Genomic DNA, 14,337 nt, shown 5'->3' with positions numbered 1-14,337 from the left:
GTGCAGGAGGGTTTCCTGAAACAATATGTTGACAGGCCAACAAGAGGCGAGGCCACGTTGGATTTGGTTTTGGGTAATGAACCAGGCCAGGTGTTGGATTTGGAGGTAGGAGAGCACTTTGGGGACAGTGACCACAATTCGGTGACGTTTACGTTAATGATGGAAAGGGATAAGTATACACCGCAGGGCAAGAGTTATAGCTGGGAAAAGGGCAATTATGATGCCATTAGACGTGACTTGGGGGGGATAAGGTGGAGAAGTAGGCTGCAAGTGTTGGGCACACTGGATAAGTGGGGCTTGTTCAAGGATCAGCTACTGCGTGTTCTTGATAAGTATGTACCGGTTAGACAGGGAGGAAGGCGTCGAGCAAGGGAACCGTGGTTTACCAAGGAAGTGGAATCTCTTGTTAAGAGGAAGAAGGAGGCCTTTGTGAAGATGAGGTGTGAAGTTTCGGTTGGGGCGATGGATAGTTACAAGGTAGCGAGGAAGGATCTAAAGAGAGAGTTAAGACGAGCAAGGAGGGGACATGAGAAGTATTTGGCAGGAAGGATCAAGGAAAACCCAAAAGCTTTCTATAGGTATGTCAGGAATAAGCGAATGACTAGGGAAAGAGTAGGACCAGTCAAGGACAGGGATGGGAAATTGTGTGTGGAGTCTGAAGAGATAGGTGAGATACTAAATGAATACTTTTCGTCAATATTCACTCAGGAAAAAGATAATGTTGTGGAGGAGAATGCTGAGCCCCAGGCTAATAGAATAGATGGCATTGAGGTACGTAGGGAAGAGGTGTTGGCAATTCTGGACAGGCTGAAAATAGATAAGTCCCCGGGACCTGATGGGATTTATCCTAGGATTCTCTGGGAGGCCAGGGAAGAGATTGCTGGACCTTTGGCTTTGATTTTTATGTCATCATTGGCTACAGGAATAGTGCCAGAGGACTGGAGGACAGCAAATGTGGTCCCTTTGTTCAAAAAGGGGAGCAGAGACAACCCCGGCAACTATAGACCGGTGAGCCTCACGTCTGTAGTGGGTAATGTCTTGGAGGGGATTATAAGAGACAAGATTTATAATCATCTAGATAGGAATAATATGATCAGGGATAGTCAGCATGGCTTTGTGAAGGGTAGGTCATGCCTCACTAACCTTATTGAGTTCTTTGAGAAGGTGACTGAACAGGTAGACGAGGGTAGAGCAGTTGATGTGGTGTATATGGATTTCAGCAAAGCGTTTGATAACGTTCCCCACGGTAGGCTATTGCAAAAAATACGGAGGCTGGGGATTGAGGGTGATTTAGAGATGTGGATCAGAAATTGGCTAGCTGAAAGAAGACAGAGGGTGGTGGTTGATGGGAAATGTTCAGAATGGAGTACAGTCACAAGTGGAGTACCACAAGGATCTGTTCTGGAGCCGTTGCTGTTTGTCATTCTTATCAATGACCTAGAGGAAGGCGCAGAAGGGTGGGTGAGTAAATTTGCAGACGATACTAAAGTCGGTGGTGTTGTCGATAGTGTGGAAGGATGTAGCAGGTTACAGAGGGATATAGATAAGCTGCAGAGCTGGGCTGAGAGGTGGCAAATGGAGTTTAATGTAGAGAAGTGTGAGGTGATTCACTTTGGAAGGAATAACAGGAATGCGGAATATTTGGCTAATGGTAAAGTTCTTGAAAGTGTGGATGAGCAGAGGGATCTAGGTGTCCATGTACATAGATCCCTGAAAGTTGCCACCCAGGTTGATAGGGTTGTGAAGAAGGCCTATGGAGTGTTGGCCTTTATTGGTAGAGGGATTGAGTTCCGGAGTCGGGAGGTCATGTTGCAGCTGTACAGAACTCTGGTACGGCCGCATTTGGAGTATTGCGTACAGTTCTGGTCACCGCATTATAGGAAGGACGTGGAGGCTTTGGAGCGGGTGCAGAGGAGATTTACCAGGATGTTGCCTGGTATGGAGGGAAAATCTTATGAGGAAAGGCTGATGGACTTGAGGTTGTTTTCGTTGGAGAGAAGAAGGTTAAGAGGAGACTTAATAGAGGCATACAAAATGATCAGGGGGTTGGATAGGGTGGACAGTGAGAGCCTTCTCCCGCGGATGGATATGGCTGGCACGAGGGGACATAACTTTAAACTGAGGGGTAATAGATATAGGACAGAGGTCAGAGGTAGGTTCTTTACGCAAAGAGTAGTGAGGCCGTGGAATGCCCTACCTGCTACAGTAGTGAACTCGCCAACATTGAGGGCATTTAAAAGTTTATTGGATAAACATATGGATGATAATGGCATAGTGTAGGTTAGATGGCTTTTGTTTCGGTGCAACATCGTGGGCCGAAGGGCCTGTACTGCGCTGTATTGTTCTATGTTCTATGTTCTATATTGAGGAGAAAAAAAAATTGGCAAAAAACATGACCTTTATTTCAAAAGGAAAATAAAAGTGAAGTTTTAAATCACTTTTTTTTACAGACTTGAAGATGTTTGATATCTCATGATTTAAAAATAAGATTTTGAAAAATGTTCTGGACACATGGAATCTTTATTTAAAAGGACATCTGTGCATTCACAGCATGAATTATTTTATAATCACAATCCTGGGCAGGAACTGGCACAGTGAAGCCACTATCCTTATGGTCCACACCTGCTATGAATTGTCCAGGGACATAGAGTGAAGTGGCACTGGACTGTGACATCTCTTTACCTTAAAAATAACAAATGGCATGACAAAATATGATAGATAATTATCTCGTGCTCCAGTTCTATAGCTCCTAAAATAAAAATGATTTATTAGCTAGAAAACACAAAATGGCAGTAATTATAATACAATTAACAGTTCAAAAAAGTCCCACTTTCCTTTATGCCTGGGTACACAAAACAATAAGATCAGAGTCTATTTTTTCAGAAAAAATGGATCGGGGAACACTCCAGCAGTTGTTGCCTTTTTTTACCTACTGTAAATATGGCAGTGAGTGAGGTTGCCCTTCTTCCTTTGGATATCAATATTCTATTGCTCTGAGTCACCAGGTATCAAATGATACCACCACAAGGTTCAACCGGATATGGATCAAAGAGCCAAATACCAGTTTGTTTGTTCAAGATCAAGGGTACTTTATTTACACACACAATTAATCATGCAACATAGACACTACTAGTTAAACCACACCTATCAACTATGACAACCTGTACTTAACTTCAAACACCCGGCTTAGGTCAGAGGAACAGTGGCCGTTGTTCGAATCTGAGTCTATTGGGTCTGTAGAAGTAACTGCTGCTCAGCTGGGCTCATCCGTCTGGTAGCGGGCGTTGAACTTGAACTTGCTTCTGGTGGTGCTGCAATTGGAAGTAGACGTTGCCGGAGCGCCAGGTCCAAGAGAGGCCGAACACATGGTGGTCTCTCTCTTTATCTTTGGGGGTTTTCGCGCTCTTTTGGGCGGTCCTTCAGTTTGGACCCCACTAATTGGGTAACTCCTAATCACTGTGTTCAATTTGAACCAATAAAGGGGCGGGTGCCTTGATGGCTGGGCATGTCCTAAGCGGTCATTGACCCTGTTGTTTACGCTTCCCGAGTACAGGGAGTGGCGAAGAAATATCTGGGATTGTATCGGTTGCTCAAGTATCAGTCCTTTGTCTGACTGAGATGGGCCATAAAAATGCTAATCGGTTGGTGGTTTCGATACCGTCTGGATTCTTCGCTCACAAATATACATTCTGGCTCCGAGCCTGCCTGAACCTTACATTGGCCATTTTTCCCGTTATGCTTTGCGACCGTCCATGTTTCTTATTGTAAGTGGCCATCCCAGATGGCTACACTCCAGAGCATTCAGCCTCTGATTTTCAGGTAAGCGTTCTCCAAGACGGCCTTCAGGATACGTGACAACGCAGAATCGCCGAGCAGAAACTTATAGACAAGTTCCACACGTATGAGCACGGCCTCAACCGGGACCTTGGATTCATGTCACATTACATTCACCCCGCCATCTGGCCTGGGCTTGCAAAATCCTACCAACTGTCCTGGCTTGACACAATTCATACCTCTTTACCCTGTGATTATCCCTCTCTCCAGTTGCTCCGTCTGGACCAGTAGACTTAATTCCCCGCAAAGACTCTCATTCAAAGTATCATATTGCATCTTTGACTTTGTCCATATAAATGTTCCTGGAACCCACCTCTTCATTCACCTGAGGAAGGAGCAGTTCTCTGAAAGCTAGTGATTCGAAACAAACCTGTTGGACTTTAACCTGGTGTTGTAAGACTTCTTATTATCCTTTTCTTCAACCATGGTGAAGTTAATCTCACAATTGCAGAGATTTAGAGAAATGTTTGCGAGTACCTTCAGCCAGAAGTGCACATGTGCAAATCTACTCCGCTTTCTCACAGGGTTCCCAGCATCGCAGAAGCCTGCATCTACCCAAGTCAGTTTGCTCCATAATAATGTTCAGCACTTCACAGTGAAATTCGTGGATTTCCAAACATCCTGCCTATACGGTGAAGACTGATACACAAGAGCTATTTGCTTTCAAGATCATTGGAGCAACTGAAGACGGTTGGACCGAAAACACTGCCTTATAGAATTCTTGAAGTTATGTCGTGGGAATGAGATAAGTGGCCTCCAAGAGCCATAACCATCTTCCTTTGTGTTATGATTGCAGTCAGCAGGGAGTTTTCTCCCTGATTTCCATTGACTTAAATTTGACATAAATTATACTGTGTTCCTTGATGCCATGCTCTATAAAATGGTGCCTGAATGTCGATTCTGGAATTCAGCTCTTGTGTCTATGTTTGGATCAAGGCTGTAATGAGATCTGCAGCTGGTGGAAAATTAACATAATGCATTAGATTTCAGTAGAAACAAATAGTAGAACAGCAAGTGAATGAATTTCTCTTTGTCGTCAATGCTTAGAAAATTCAATGGATAACACTTGGGCAAAAAACCATAAAGCAAAATGGGATTATTAGTTTAGATAAAAATAATTATTTCTTCCAAGTCAAAAACCCTTTTATCTCCTAAAAATAAAATTTGAAAAAAAGCTATATAAATTTAAATGCCAAAGAACTGTTTCTGTGTAATTAGTTCCTCTCATTTCTTTGTGCCAATAAATTATCATTTTCACAAAAGACCATTAAGATGCAAGTCATTGAATTTATGAAATTGAAAAGATCTCAGAAATACATTTTAATTTCATAATGCATACCATTCTGAGTTACTTTTATTTGTTATCGAATTGCGATGTCCCATTGAGGAATAAAAGTTATCAAGAAATTCTGCGTAATGACTACATGTTGAAATATGAATAAAAAATGTATCTGCTAAGAATAGTCCATGTTGAAATACGTGTAGTATCTTTTTTTAAAACCTTTTTGTATTGCAGTGCTTTTGTTCCTTTGAGTATTCCAGCGAACCAGAACTCCACAGAATGGGAAAAGGTGAAGCTTTTATTTGAGGAATTAGGAAGCAGCCGTAAGTAGAAAATTATTTTGTTTTGCTGAATAAATGGAATTAGTGCAAATATTTCAGAAGACATCGAAAGGGGTTATCAGAATTACATTGTTAGGATTTTGCTAACATTAAGCAAGCCCAAGCTGCCTCCAGATTGTCTTATTAATCAGTAATAGCAAAACAACAGAGCAGGTTGCACTTGATTACGGAACATTTTAACTTCCACCTTCTTTTTGGATGCGTAAATAATAGAGGATACAGCATTTCATCATCCACTAATTCTCTTGAAAAATACCTAATTTGGACCCCGATTTATTTATTTATTATTTATTTATAAGAAGATTTTGAGATTCAGCATACTGCCACATTGTTCTCATTGGAGAATTGAAGACTGTGGAATATATTTACAAATATATATATATATATATATATATATATATAGATACCTTTTTGTACATTTCAAGTCAAAACTGGGAAAAGTGGCATGTAAAAGATATCCACCGTTTTTGAAGTAATCAATCATCTTTGACAATTTCCAGCTTCCATGGAATTTTGCCTCTTAGTTTGCCAGTAAACACAAAATTGATGCGCAAGTATCTTTCCCATGACTATATTTAACTGATTCTAAAATTGATGGTAGAGTGAAATATTTCTTAATTTGCCAACAATTACCGTGATCAATTTCAGAACAAAGTGAGCAGTTACCCTGTGCCTCAATTACAGCATAAAAATGCTGAGTACCGTTTCTCATTGTACAACAGATAAACACACAGACCGCAAATTCTTAAGAAAACCTACTTTGATCTCAGAACTGTTGTACAAGTCATTCATTAACACATTTCGGGCAACCATTTTAGCAACACTTAATTTCACACATATTTGCACATAGTTTGCTTGGAAGCATATATCAGCTTTGTCAACAACTTTTATTTCTGTTCATATGTAACTATGACAAAGATCAATGGGTGTTAGAGGCGCACCTACACCAAAGAAAGTTGTCTTGCATTGAAGGTGGGGAGGTGGCAAAAATGAGCCCAAATAACAATTGTACTGGGGTGTTCTCAATGTCAAAATCACTGATACATTCTCTACACAGATATCAAATCTAAGTTGAGCCCTACAGTAATATTCAAAAAGGAAGGTTATCAAAAGAGAATCCAGAGAATCCCGACAGTGCAGAAGGAGGCAATTTGACCCATTGAGTCTGCATCAACCCTTTGAAAGACCACCCTCCGTAGGCCCACTCTCCCACTCTATCCCTGTAACCCCACCTAACCTGTACATCTTTGGATACCAAGGGGCAATTTAGCATGGCACATTTCTGCACTGTGGAAGGAAAACAGAGCACCCGGAGGAAACTCAAGCAGTCATGGGGAGAACGTGCAAACTCCACACAGACAGTCACCAAAGGCCAGAATTGAACCCTGGTCCCTGGCAGTGTGAGGCAGCAGTGCTAACCACTGTGTCACCGTGCATCCCTTGGTATCCTGGCCATCAATCTCTTAACCAGCGTTGTCAAACCAATTTATTTGGCTGTTTATTTTGCTGCTGTTTGTGGAATTTGCTGTGCAAATTTGCTTGTGTAATTTGCCCCATCATCATAATGCTTACACTTGAAAAGTACTTCATTGATTATAAAGTCAAGTGGAACATTCAGAAGTTATGAAGTCCAAAGATGTGCAGGTGAGGTGGACTGGCCATGATAAATTGCCCTTAGTGTCCAAAGACGTTGCGTGGGGTTACTGGGTTACGAGGTAGGGTGGAGGGCTTAAGTGGGGTGCCCTTTCCAAGGGCTGGTGCAGACTTGATGGGCCAAATGGCCTCCTTCTGCATTGTAATTTCTATGAAGTACTTATATGAAAAGCATTTTGTAAATTAAGTTCTTTTCATTGGCTCATGTAATGCATTCCATTGCAAATGTACAAAGAATGGTCAGAGATGTACAGGCTTATGGTGTGGTCAAGATGGTTGAACTCTCACCTATCAATTCTTGGGCAGGGGAGAAGAGGTGGTGGTCAGATTCTATGAACAAAATGCAGAGGCTGGGATATAGGGCTTGGGAAGATGGTAGCTGTAAGATGGAGCGAAGGCACTAAGAACTAATAATTGAGGGCTTTGAAATTGATGCAGTGGGGATAAGCCATTAATTAGTGATCATGAGGACATGGGTGATAGGCAACCAGAGCAGTTAAGAACTGGATATAAAGATGAATCCTTGAATGAATTGTTGTTCAAATCCAATTGGTGAGCAATTAAATTGAATGCAATCTTTATAAACTACTGGTACTTACTGGGGCTGCTTTAGCACAGTGAGCTAAACAGCTGGCTTGTAATGCAGAACAATGCCAGCAGCGTGGGTTCAATTCCCGTACTGGCCTCCCTGAACAGGCGCCGGAATGTGGCTACTCGGGGCTTTTCACAGTAACTTCATTGAAGCCTACTTGTGACAATAAGCAATTATTATTACTTATTTTATCTTTCGTTTTCCTTCAATTAGTTAAATGTTCTAGACTATGAAAATTGAGGTATTGGAACCTCATACTTTCTGATTTTACCAGCTGCATGCGTACTTTTTTCTTTACCTATAAGGAGTTTCCATTTAAAATTGTCCAGCGGATGCCAAAGAAATTGGCTGCTGTTCCGAGCTAATATTTTGTTTTATTTGCAGATGGCTTGGCTGCCTTGACTTTTTCCATAAGCACCTTAACCTTGATCGGGATGCTAGCAGTAATAACCTACACAGTAAGTACAAATGACTACTATTTGCTGCCACGTTAACTTGAGTTATGTGGTGCAGGTAAAATATTGGGGACCATGGGCCAGATCTTCACCACTGAGGTGTGTAGCTCGAGTCAGGAAATGTTCTGACTCCAGCTACCTGCCTTGGTATTAAAAACACCCTTTATGCGTTTATGGGAGGTGAGTGCAGGACAGAATCGGCTCTGTTGCCTGTGGAAGGAGATCAGAGGTGGTGACGGATAACCAAGGCAGGTTAGTTAAAAGGCCAACCTCAGTTCTCTGGCAATTTATGTCAGTTGCTTGGTTACATTTTAGGCCTTCTCCTCCCACGCCAACTCATGCTCCCACCCATGGCCCCATGGTCCCTCATACCTGTCATGTCGCTCATGACCGTTTCCGTACTCATTCACCACGTTTACACTATGTACAGAACCAATTACCCCACTGGTAAAAATTACGTGTGAACCTGCTTAGGGGGAACACTCATTCATAATTTTTTGGAAAAAAAACTGTATCTGCAATCCAAAAGAAATGTCAATCAAAAAAGTATCAGGAACAAAGCTTTAAATACCTGACCCATCTTGACCTTGTGCAAATAAATATTGAGACATTAACAAAAGAAAAAAATAACTAATTGGCTTGGTTCAGATCCTCAACAGGAATGAGTGAATTTATTTACCTACATGGAGCAGAATGTTGAGTTTGCTTGATTGACATCCCTGTGATTGTTCTGTGATCTCTTCTGTCAATATCTCAATTGAGTACTGCCTGCCATTTTAAAATATCTCTGGAGTCCTTCTGCCTCTGAAAATCCAGCACGTGAAGGTTTTCTGTGCCTAAAGAATTAATGGATCACTTGAGATCAAATGTGCACCTCCTCTAAATGTGCTGCTGGAGCCAAGATGGAATATTAATTAACTTGCAGCAGCAAAGTAATGGCTACTTGTGCATGCATTAGATGAGATTGATTTGAGCAAAAATCTTACTGCCATTTTTGGCTTCTGTTGCTTATTTTGTGTAAATGTTGGTAATGTAGTTGTGAGCAGCTTACTCAAGCCCTTGTATTCAACAAAAAAAATTGATTATTTGTTATTGTTCAGTGGATACTATGTAGTTGGAAGCTGTTGACTACCATAATGTACTGTAAAAGAGCTACATGGATTTGAACTTATAGTAAATTAACACATTATTAAATAGCATATCTGTCCTTGAGGCTGAACCAAACTTAAGCAAACCTCACTGATTATTAAATATGCCATACACAGTTGCAGTATCTGTTGAACAATAAAAAGTAAGCTGGTCTGTCCTGTCAACAGGAGTAAGATGCTCACAATTACACTGCCAACATTTACACATTACAAGTGACCCCAAAAATAGAAGCAAGCCTATTGCTCAAATCAATCTCATATAATCGCATTGCATCCAGATGCTCAGCTTGTCACTGTCTGCTGTCCGTCCACATCTATGGGGCATCTCATTTCAACTAGCATACAACTTCATGTATAAGAGGAGTATAAGATCATGAGAGGCATGGAAAGGGTGAATGAACTGAAGTCTTTTCCCCAGGGTTGGTGAATAGAGAACTAGAGGGCATAGGTTTAAGTTAAGAAGGGAAAGAATTAATGGGAACCCGAGGAGCATCTTTTACACAGAGGGTGGCACGTTTGTGGAATGTGTTGCCAGAGGGCGTTGTTGAGGCAGGGACATTGACAACATTTGAAAGTCATTTGGACAGATACTTGGATAGGAAAAGTTTTGAGGGATATGGGCCAAATGCAGGCAAATGGGGTTAGCTTAGATGGGCTTTTTGGTTGGCATGGACCAGTTTGGGCCGAAGGGCTTGTCTCCATGCCGTAGATTTTATGATTTTGATTTTCAAAACTGGAGGAAGTTATATTTGATATAACCAACCTAGAGTTACATTCCAGTAAGAACAATGTTGTGCAGCACATAGCTTTTGAACAATTTATATCCTTGCGCATTTTCTTCTTCCAAGTGAGGGGCTCACCACATAGAACGTTACAGTAAACAAGGAAAACTCCCAGAGTCTGTTTTTAAAAAATAAATTTAGAGTACCCCATTCTTTTTTTCCAATTGAGAGGCAATTTAGCATGGCCAATTCATCTATCTTGCACATCTTTGGGTTGTGCGGGTGAAACTAATGCAGATGCGGGAAGAATGTGCAAACTCCACACAGACAGTGACCCAGGGCCGGGATCGAACCTGGGAGCTCGGCGTCATGAGTCAGCAGTGCTAAGCACTGCACCACCGTGCCGCCTACAGAGTCTGTTTTTTAAAAGTTTTTTTTACACCCACTGGCGCACAGTTCACTCACTCTTAAATGTTAATCTTTTCCTATCTATATAAAGACCCTTTCCTTATAGGTGAACGGGTTGAACATCAGAATAAACATTTCTAAGAAAGAAATAAAACGTGTGTGAACCCAATTTGTCTTTCAGACCACTGTAATATACTTAATGTAGACAGTAAAGACATCATGTTATCCATTTGAAACATTTTTATTTCTGCAGTAATGAATAACCAACATTTGCAGATATTTTGCCCTAAACCATACCTAACTTTGGGGTTCCAAAATTAAGGCACGTGATTCCTGATTTTTTTTTCAAAATTAAAAGATCGTCTGCAAATGTCTTCAATTCTTATGAAGCCTGGCACATAACTTCTAAAGTCAGAACTTTCACGTTGGAACTATGCGCTGTGTATTCCAAATTATGTGGAATGTTGGTTTAGTTTTTGTGATTTTGGCTAATGTTTCAAACTCCTGTCCTGTACTTGCCTCTGGATTTACTACTTGAATGTTCATTAAAATATAATTCCGCATTATTCATTCAGGATCCATAAACAAGGAACACGATATTGTAGTAAAAATACTTGGGGTTATTGTCTCTTCAAGTGACTAGATTTTCTTGGGGAAGAAAACGTTTTCATGGAAGGTCATAATCGCTCTTTTTTTTAAATAAAGAACTCCGCGTTAGATTCTCATTTTTACAAGCTCATTTTTACGTTGACCAGATCTATTTTTGCTTCCTTCCCTCCTACACTGAAGGAGGTTTCCTAAAAAAGTATTAGACCTCAGTATTTAGCTTAGTTGGCTAGACAGCTGGTTTGTGATGCAGAGTGAGGCCCATTATGGCTGAGGTTTCATGTCATCATTAGACTTTTAATTCCAGATTTTTAATGAATTCAAATTCCATCTTACAGTCACAACGCTGCCATGACTCATCTTATTGAACACAAATACAGCTCTTCCATTTCATGATGAACTTTAAAGGAGATAATATCATTTCACTTGCCTGCTTAATAGGTGTGGGTGGGTTCCAGGATCGTCTTTCTCCCCACCCTCATGAAAATGGCGGTCATAATTTTATCTTTCCTGCCTCCATTTGGACCCGCTTCAGACTGAAAATCCGGCCCCCTTTTTTCCTGCTCAGGTGAACATCACTATTTACAGAAGAGCTCTCCTGGTGTCGTGGCATTGTTCTTCCTCCACTGGTGCCAACAAAAATAATTTAACTGGCCAGTGATCCCCCTTTCTGTTTGCAGGAATTTGCTGTGTGCAGTTAACTGCTGTGTTTGCTTATCACGCATATCAACTAAACTACGTTTTCAAATGTAATTCATTGGATGTAAAGCATTGTGGAATGTCCTAATGATGTAATAAGGTACTAAATAAATACAAACTCTTTAATTTCTTTATCTAGTTTCTCACTTTAGGCATCTCTTGACCTAGCATTTCTAATTTTAAAATATTTGTTGTTGATTTGCATTAACAAAATGGTCTGGATTTTTAGATCTGTAGATGTATTAACAAAAGTCTCAAAATGAGTGTTGTAGGAATGATTGATGGAAGTTGTTCCAGAGTCCCATTAAGACTTGAATTGAATGTGAACTGAAATATCCAATAAGCGAGGATGGTTAGATGAAAAATCCTGATTTATGATGCCCATAGTTAATTTAAAGAAACATAACTCTCTCTGAATCTACCATTTTATGCCACAAATTTGGTATTCTATACCGTAATTAGCTTGCATTGACTTTAACACCAATTCTACTGAAAGAAAATATTTTGCTACAGCTTGAGTAAATTACAATAGTTGAAAAGCTTATCAAACTTGGCTGAGATCAAGTAATTGCAAAGTAATTAAGGGGGGGGGGGCAGTGGCGTAGTGGTATTGTCACTGGACTAATAATCCAGAGTCCCAGGGTAACGCTTTGGTGTCCTGGGTTCAAATCCCACCACAGCAGATGGTGAAATGTGAATTCAATAAAAATCTGAAATTAAAAGTATACTGATTACCATGAAACCATTGCCGATTGTCTTAAAAACCCTTCAGGGAAGGAATGGGATTCCAGTGATGTGGTTGATTCTTTACTGCCCCATGAAATAGCCTAGCAAGCCACTTCGTTCAAAGGCAATTCGGGATGGGCAATAATGCTGGCCCAGCCAGCGGCACCCACATCCCAAGAGCGAATTAAAAAAAGAATACAGTAGCTCGCCTCACTGCCACTACAGCACTGTAGTACCTCAGCTAAGCATTATATATTGATCCAGAGTTTTCAGTATTGGGGCATGGCATCCCTTGCACACTTCAGCTCATAATTTTCTAGCCCCGTAATTTGCTGCAAGTATAAAGCCGATCATACAGAGAAAGCAACAGGCACCTGGAACCCTGGAAAACAACAGAACAAGTAGTTTATCATGATTAATGAGAAAGGTGGCATAGTGATTATGTAACTGGACTAATAATCCAGATGCCTAGTCTAATGCTCTGGAGACACGAGTTCAAATCTCAGCAAGGCAACAGGGGAATATAAATACAATCAATCTGGAATAAAAAGCTATTCTCAGTAATTATCTGCTTCACCAACATTCTTCCAAGGGGGGAAATCTTCTGTTCTCATCATTCCTGGCCTATATGTGACACCACTGCAATATGGATTCCTAATTGCCCTCAGGAAGGTCAGCCATGGTCCAGAAAGCCACTCAGTTGTATTAAACTATTACAGAAAAGTCAAAGAAGAGCTGGATGACCCAGCCAGACACTGGATACGTCAAAAGCACACTAGGTCCAGTCAACTTTGCCAAAATTGGGTCACAGACCACAGAACAAACAAGCTACACACTTGACGTAGTAATATTTACTGAATCATATCTTGCAGCCTGTTGTGGAGAATTGTACAGCTATTCGGCTTCAGTGTACTTCACTCTCCCACTCACGAGAAACCAGACAAAGACTCTTGGAGTCACAAATGAGGCCTCTATTATAAAGTACGGGCTAATGGCATTCCAAGTTGGAACACCAGAGAGCAGTGATTCAGTAATTGTATCGACAGATATACTGCAGATTTAGTTACAAGAAATAAGCATTTACCAAGCATTATCTCTTTCCTTGGCCCCATCATTAGCGAGATGTGTCCTTGGGCAGACTTGCTGCAGCTAACAACTTCAGCTAAACAGCTTGTGTGTGTATACAGATTGATACAGGAAAGTTATAACCCCTTCAGCATTTGTAGGATAACTAAAGTTTTAAAAACTGATTTTGACATTGGGTTAAAAACTATACCCTTTCACAGCCAATGTCAGACTCCACCATCACCATCCTTTGACATATCTTGTCCCACCATCTGGACTGATTGGTTGGTTTGCTCTACAGAGACAGAATAGACTCGATAGGCCAAATGGCATCCTTCTGTGCTATCAATGGCTCATTGGTGCACATTATGCAGGGAGTGGCTGTGGGAATCCTGAACGTGGATTCTGGGTACCATAAGGTCTCATTTCATCAGGTCAAACATGGACAAGGAAACTTCCTGTTGCTTACCGCCCACCACCCTTCTTCCACCTATGGATCAGTACTGTTCCATCTTGAATACCACTTGGAAGAAGCACTCTGGTAGCAAGAGAACCGAATATACTCTGGGTTGGGGTCCATCACCAAGAGTGGCTTGGTAGTACCACTATAGACTGAGATGTAGGGCAGGGGATGAGATAACCATTGAGGAAAAGAATTACGTAAACTGGTTCTTACTGATTTACCCTGTTGAAGATGCATTTGTCATTGACAGTTCTGGTTAAGATAACCAGTGCACATCCTTTGGGATGGTAGAACACCTGCCAACATGGTGTGTGCCAGTACTGCGCTAAATGTGATAGATTCA

At 41.0% G+C, this 14,337-nt stretch overlaps 1 protein-coding gene and 1 long non-coding RNA gene across 3 annotated transcripts in view; one reads left to right on the top strand and one right to left on the bottom strand.

Moving 5' to 3' along the window:
* Window positions 1-14,337, top strand: part of LOC140410350 (lysosomal cobalamin transport escort protein LMBD1-like) — a 250,202-nt gene that overhangs the window by 105,749 nt on the left and 130,116 nt on the right. For both annotated transcript variants that reach the window (XM_072498366.1, XM_072498365.1), the window contains 2 exons: window positions 5,351-5,439; window positions 8,087-8,160. In XM_072498366.1, coding sequence (XP_072354467.1) covers window positions 5,351-5,439; window positions 8,087-8,160 — 163 coding nt within the window. The remainder of the gene's footprint in view (window positions 1-5,350; window positions 5,440-8,086; window positions 8,161-14,337) is intronic.
* LOC140410351 (uncharacterized) overlaps window positions 3,065-14,337 on the bottom strand; it is a 112,782-nt gene continuing 101,509 nt past the window's right edge. The window contains exon 3 of the long non-coding RNA XR_011940621.1: window positions 3,065-4,789. This is a non-coding gene — a long non-coding RNA (uncharacterized lncRNA). The remainder of the gene's footprint in view (window positions 4,790-14,337) is intronic.

The sequence above is a fragment of the Scyliorhinus torazame genome, chromosome 4, assembly GCF_047496885.1.
Source record: "Scyliorhinus torazame isolate Kashiwa2021f chromosome 4, sScyTor2.1, whole genome shotgun sequence".
Lineage (NCBI taxonomy): Eukaryota > Metazoa > Chordata > Chondrichthyes > Carcharhiniformes > Scyliorhinidae > Scyliorhinus > Scyliorhinus torazame.
This window is presented reverse-complemented; position numbering and strand designations above follow the sequence as displayed.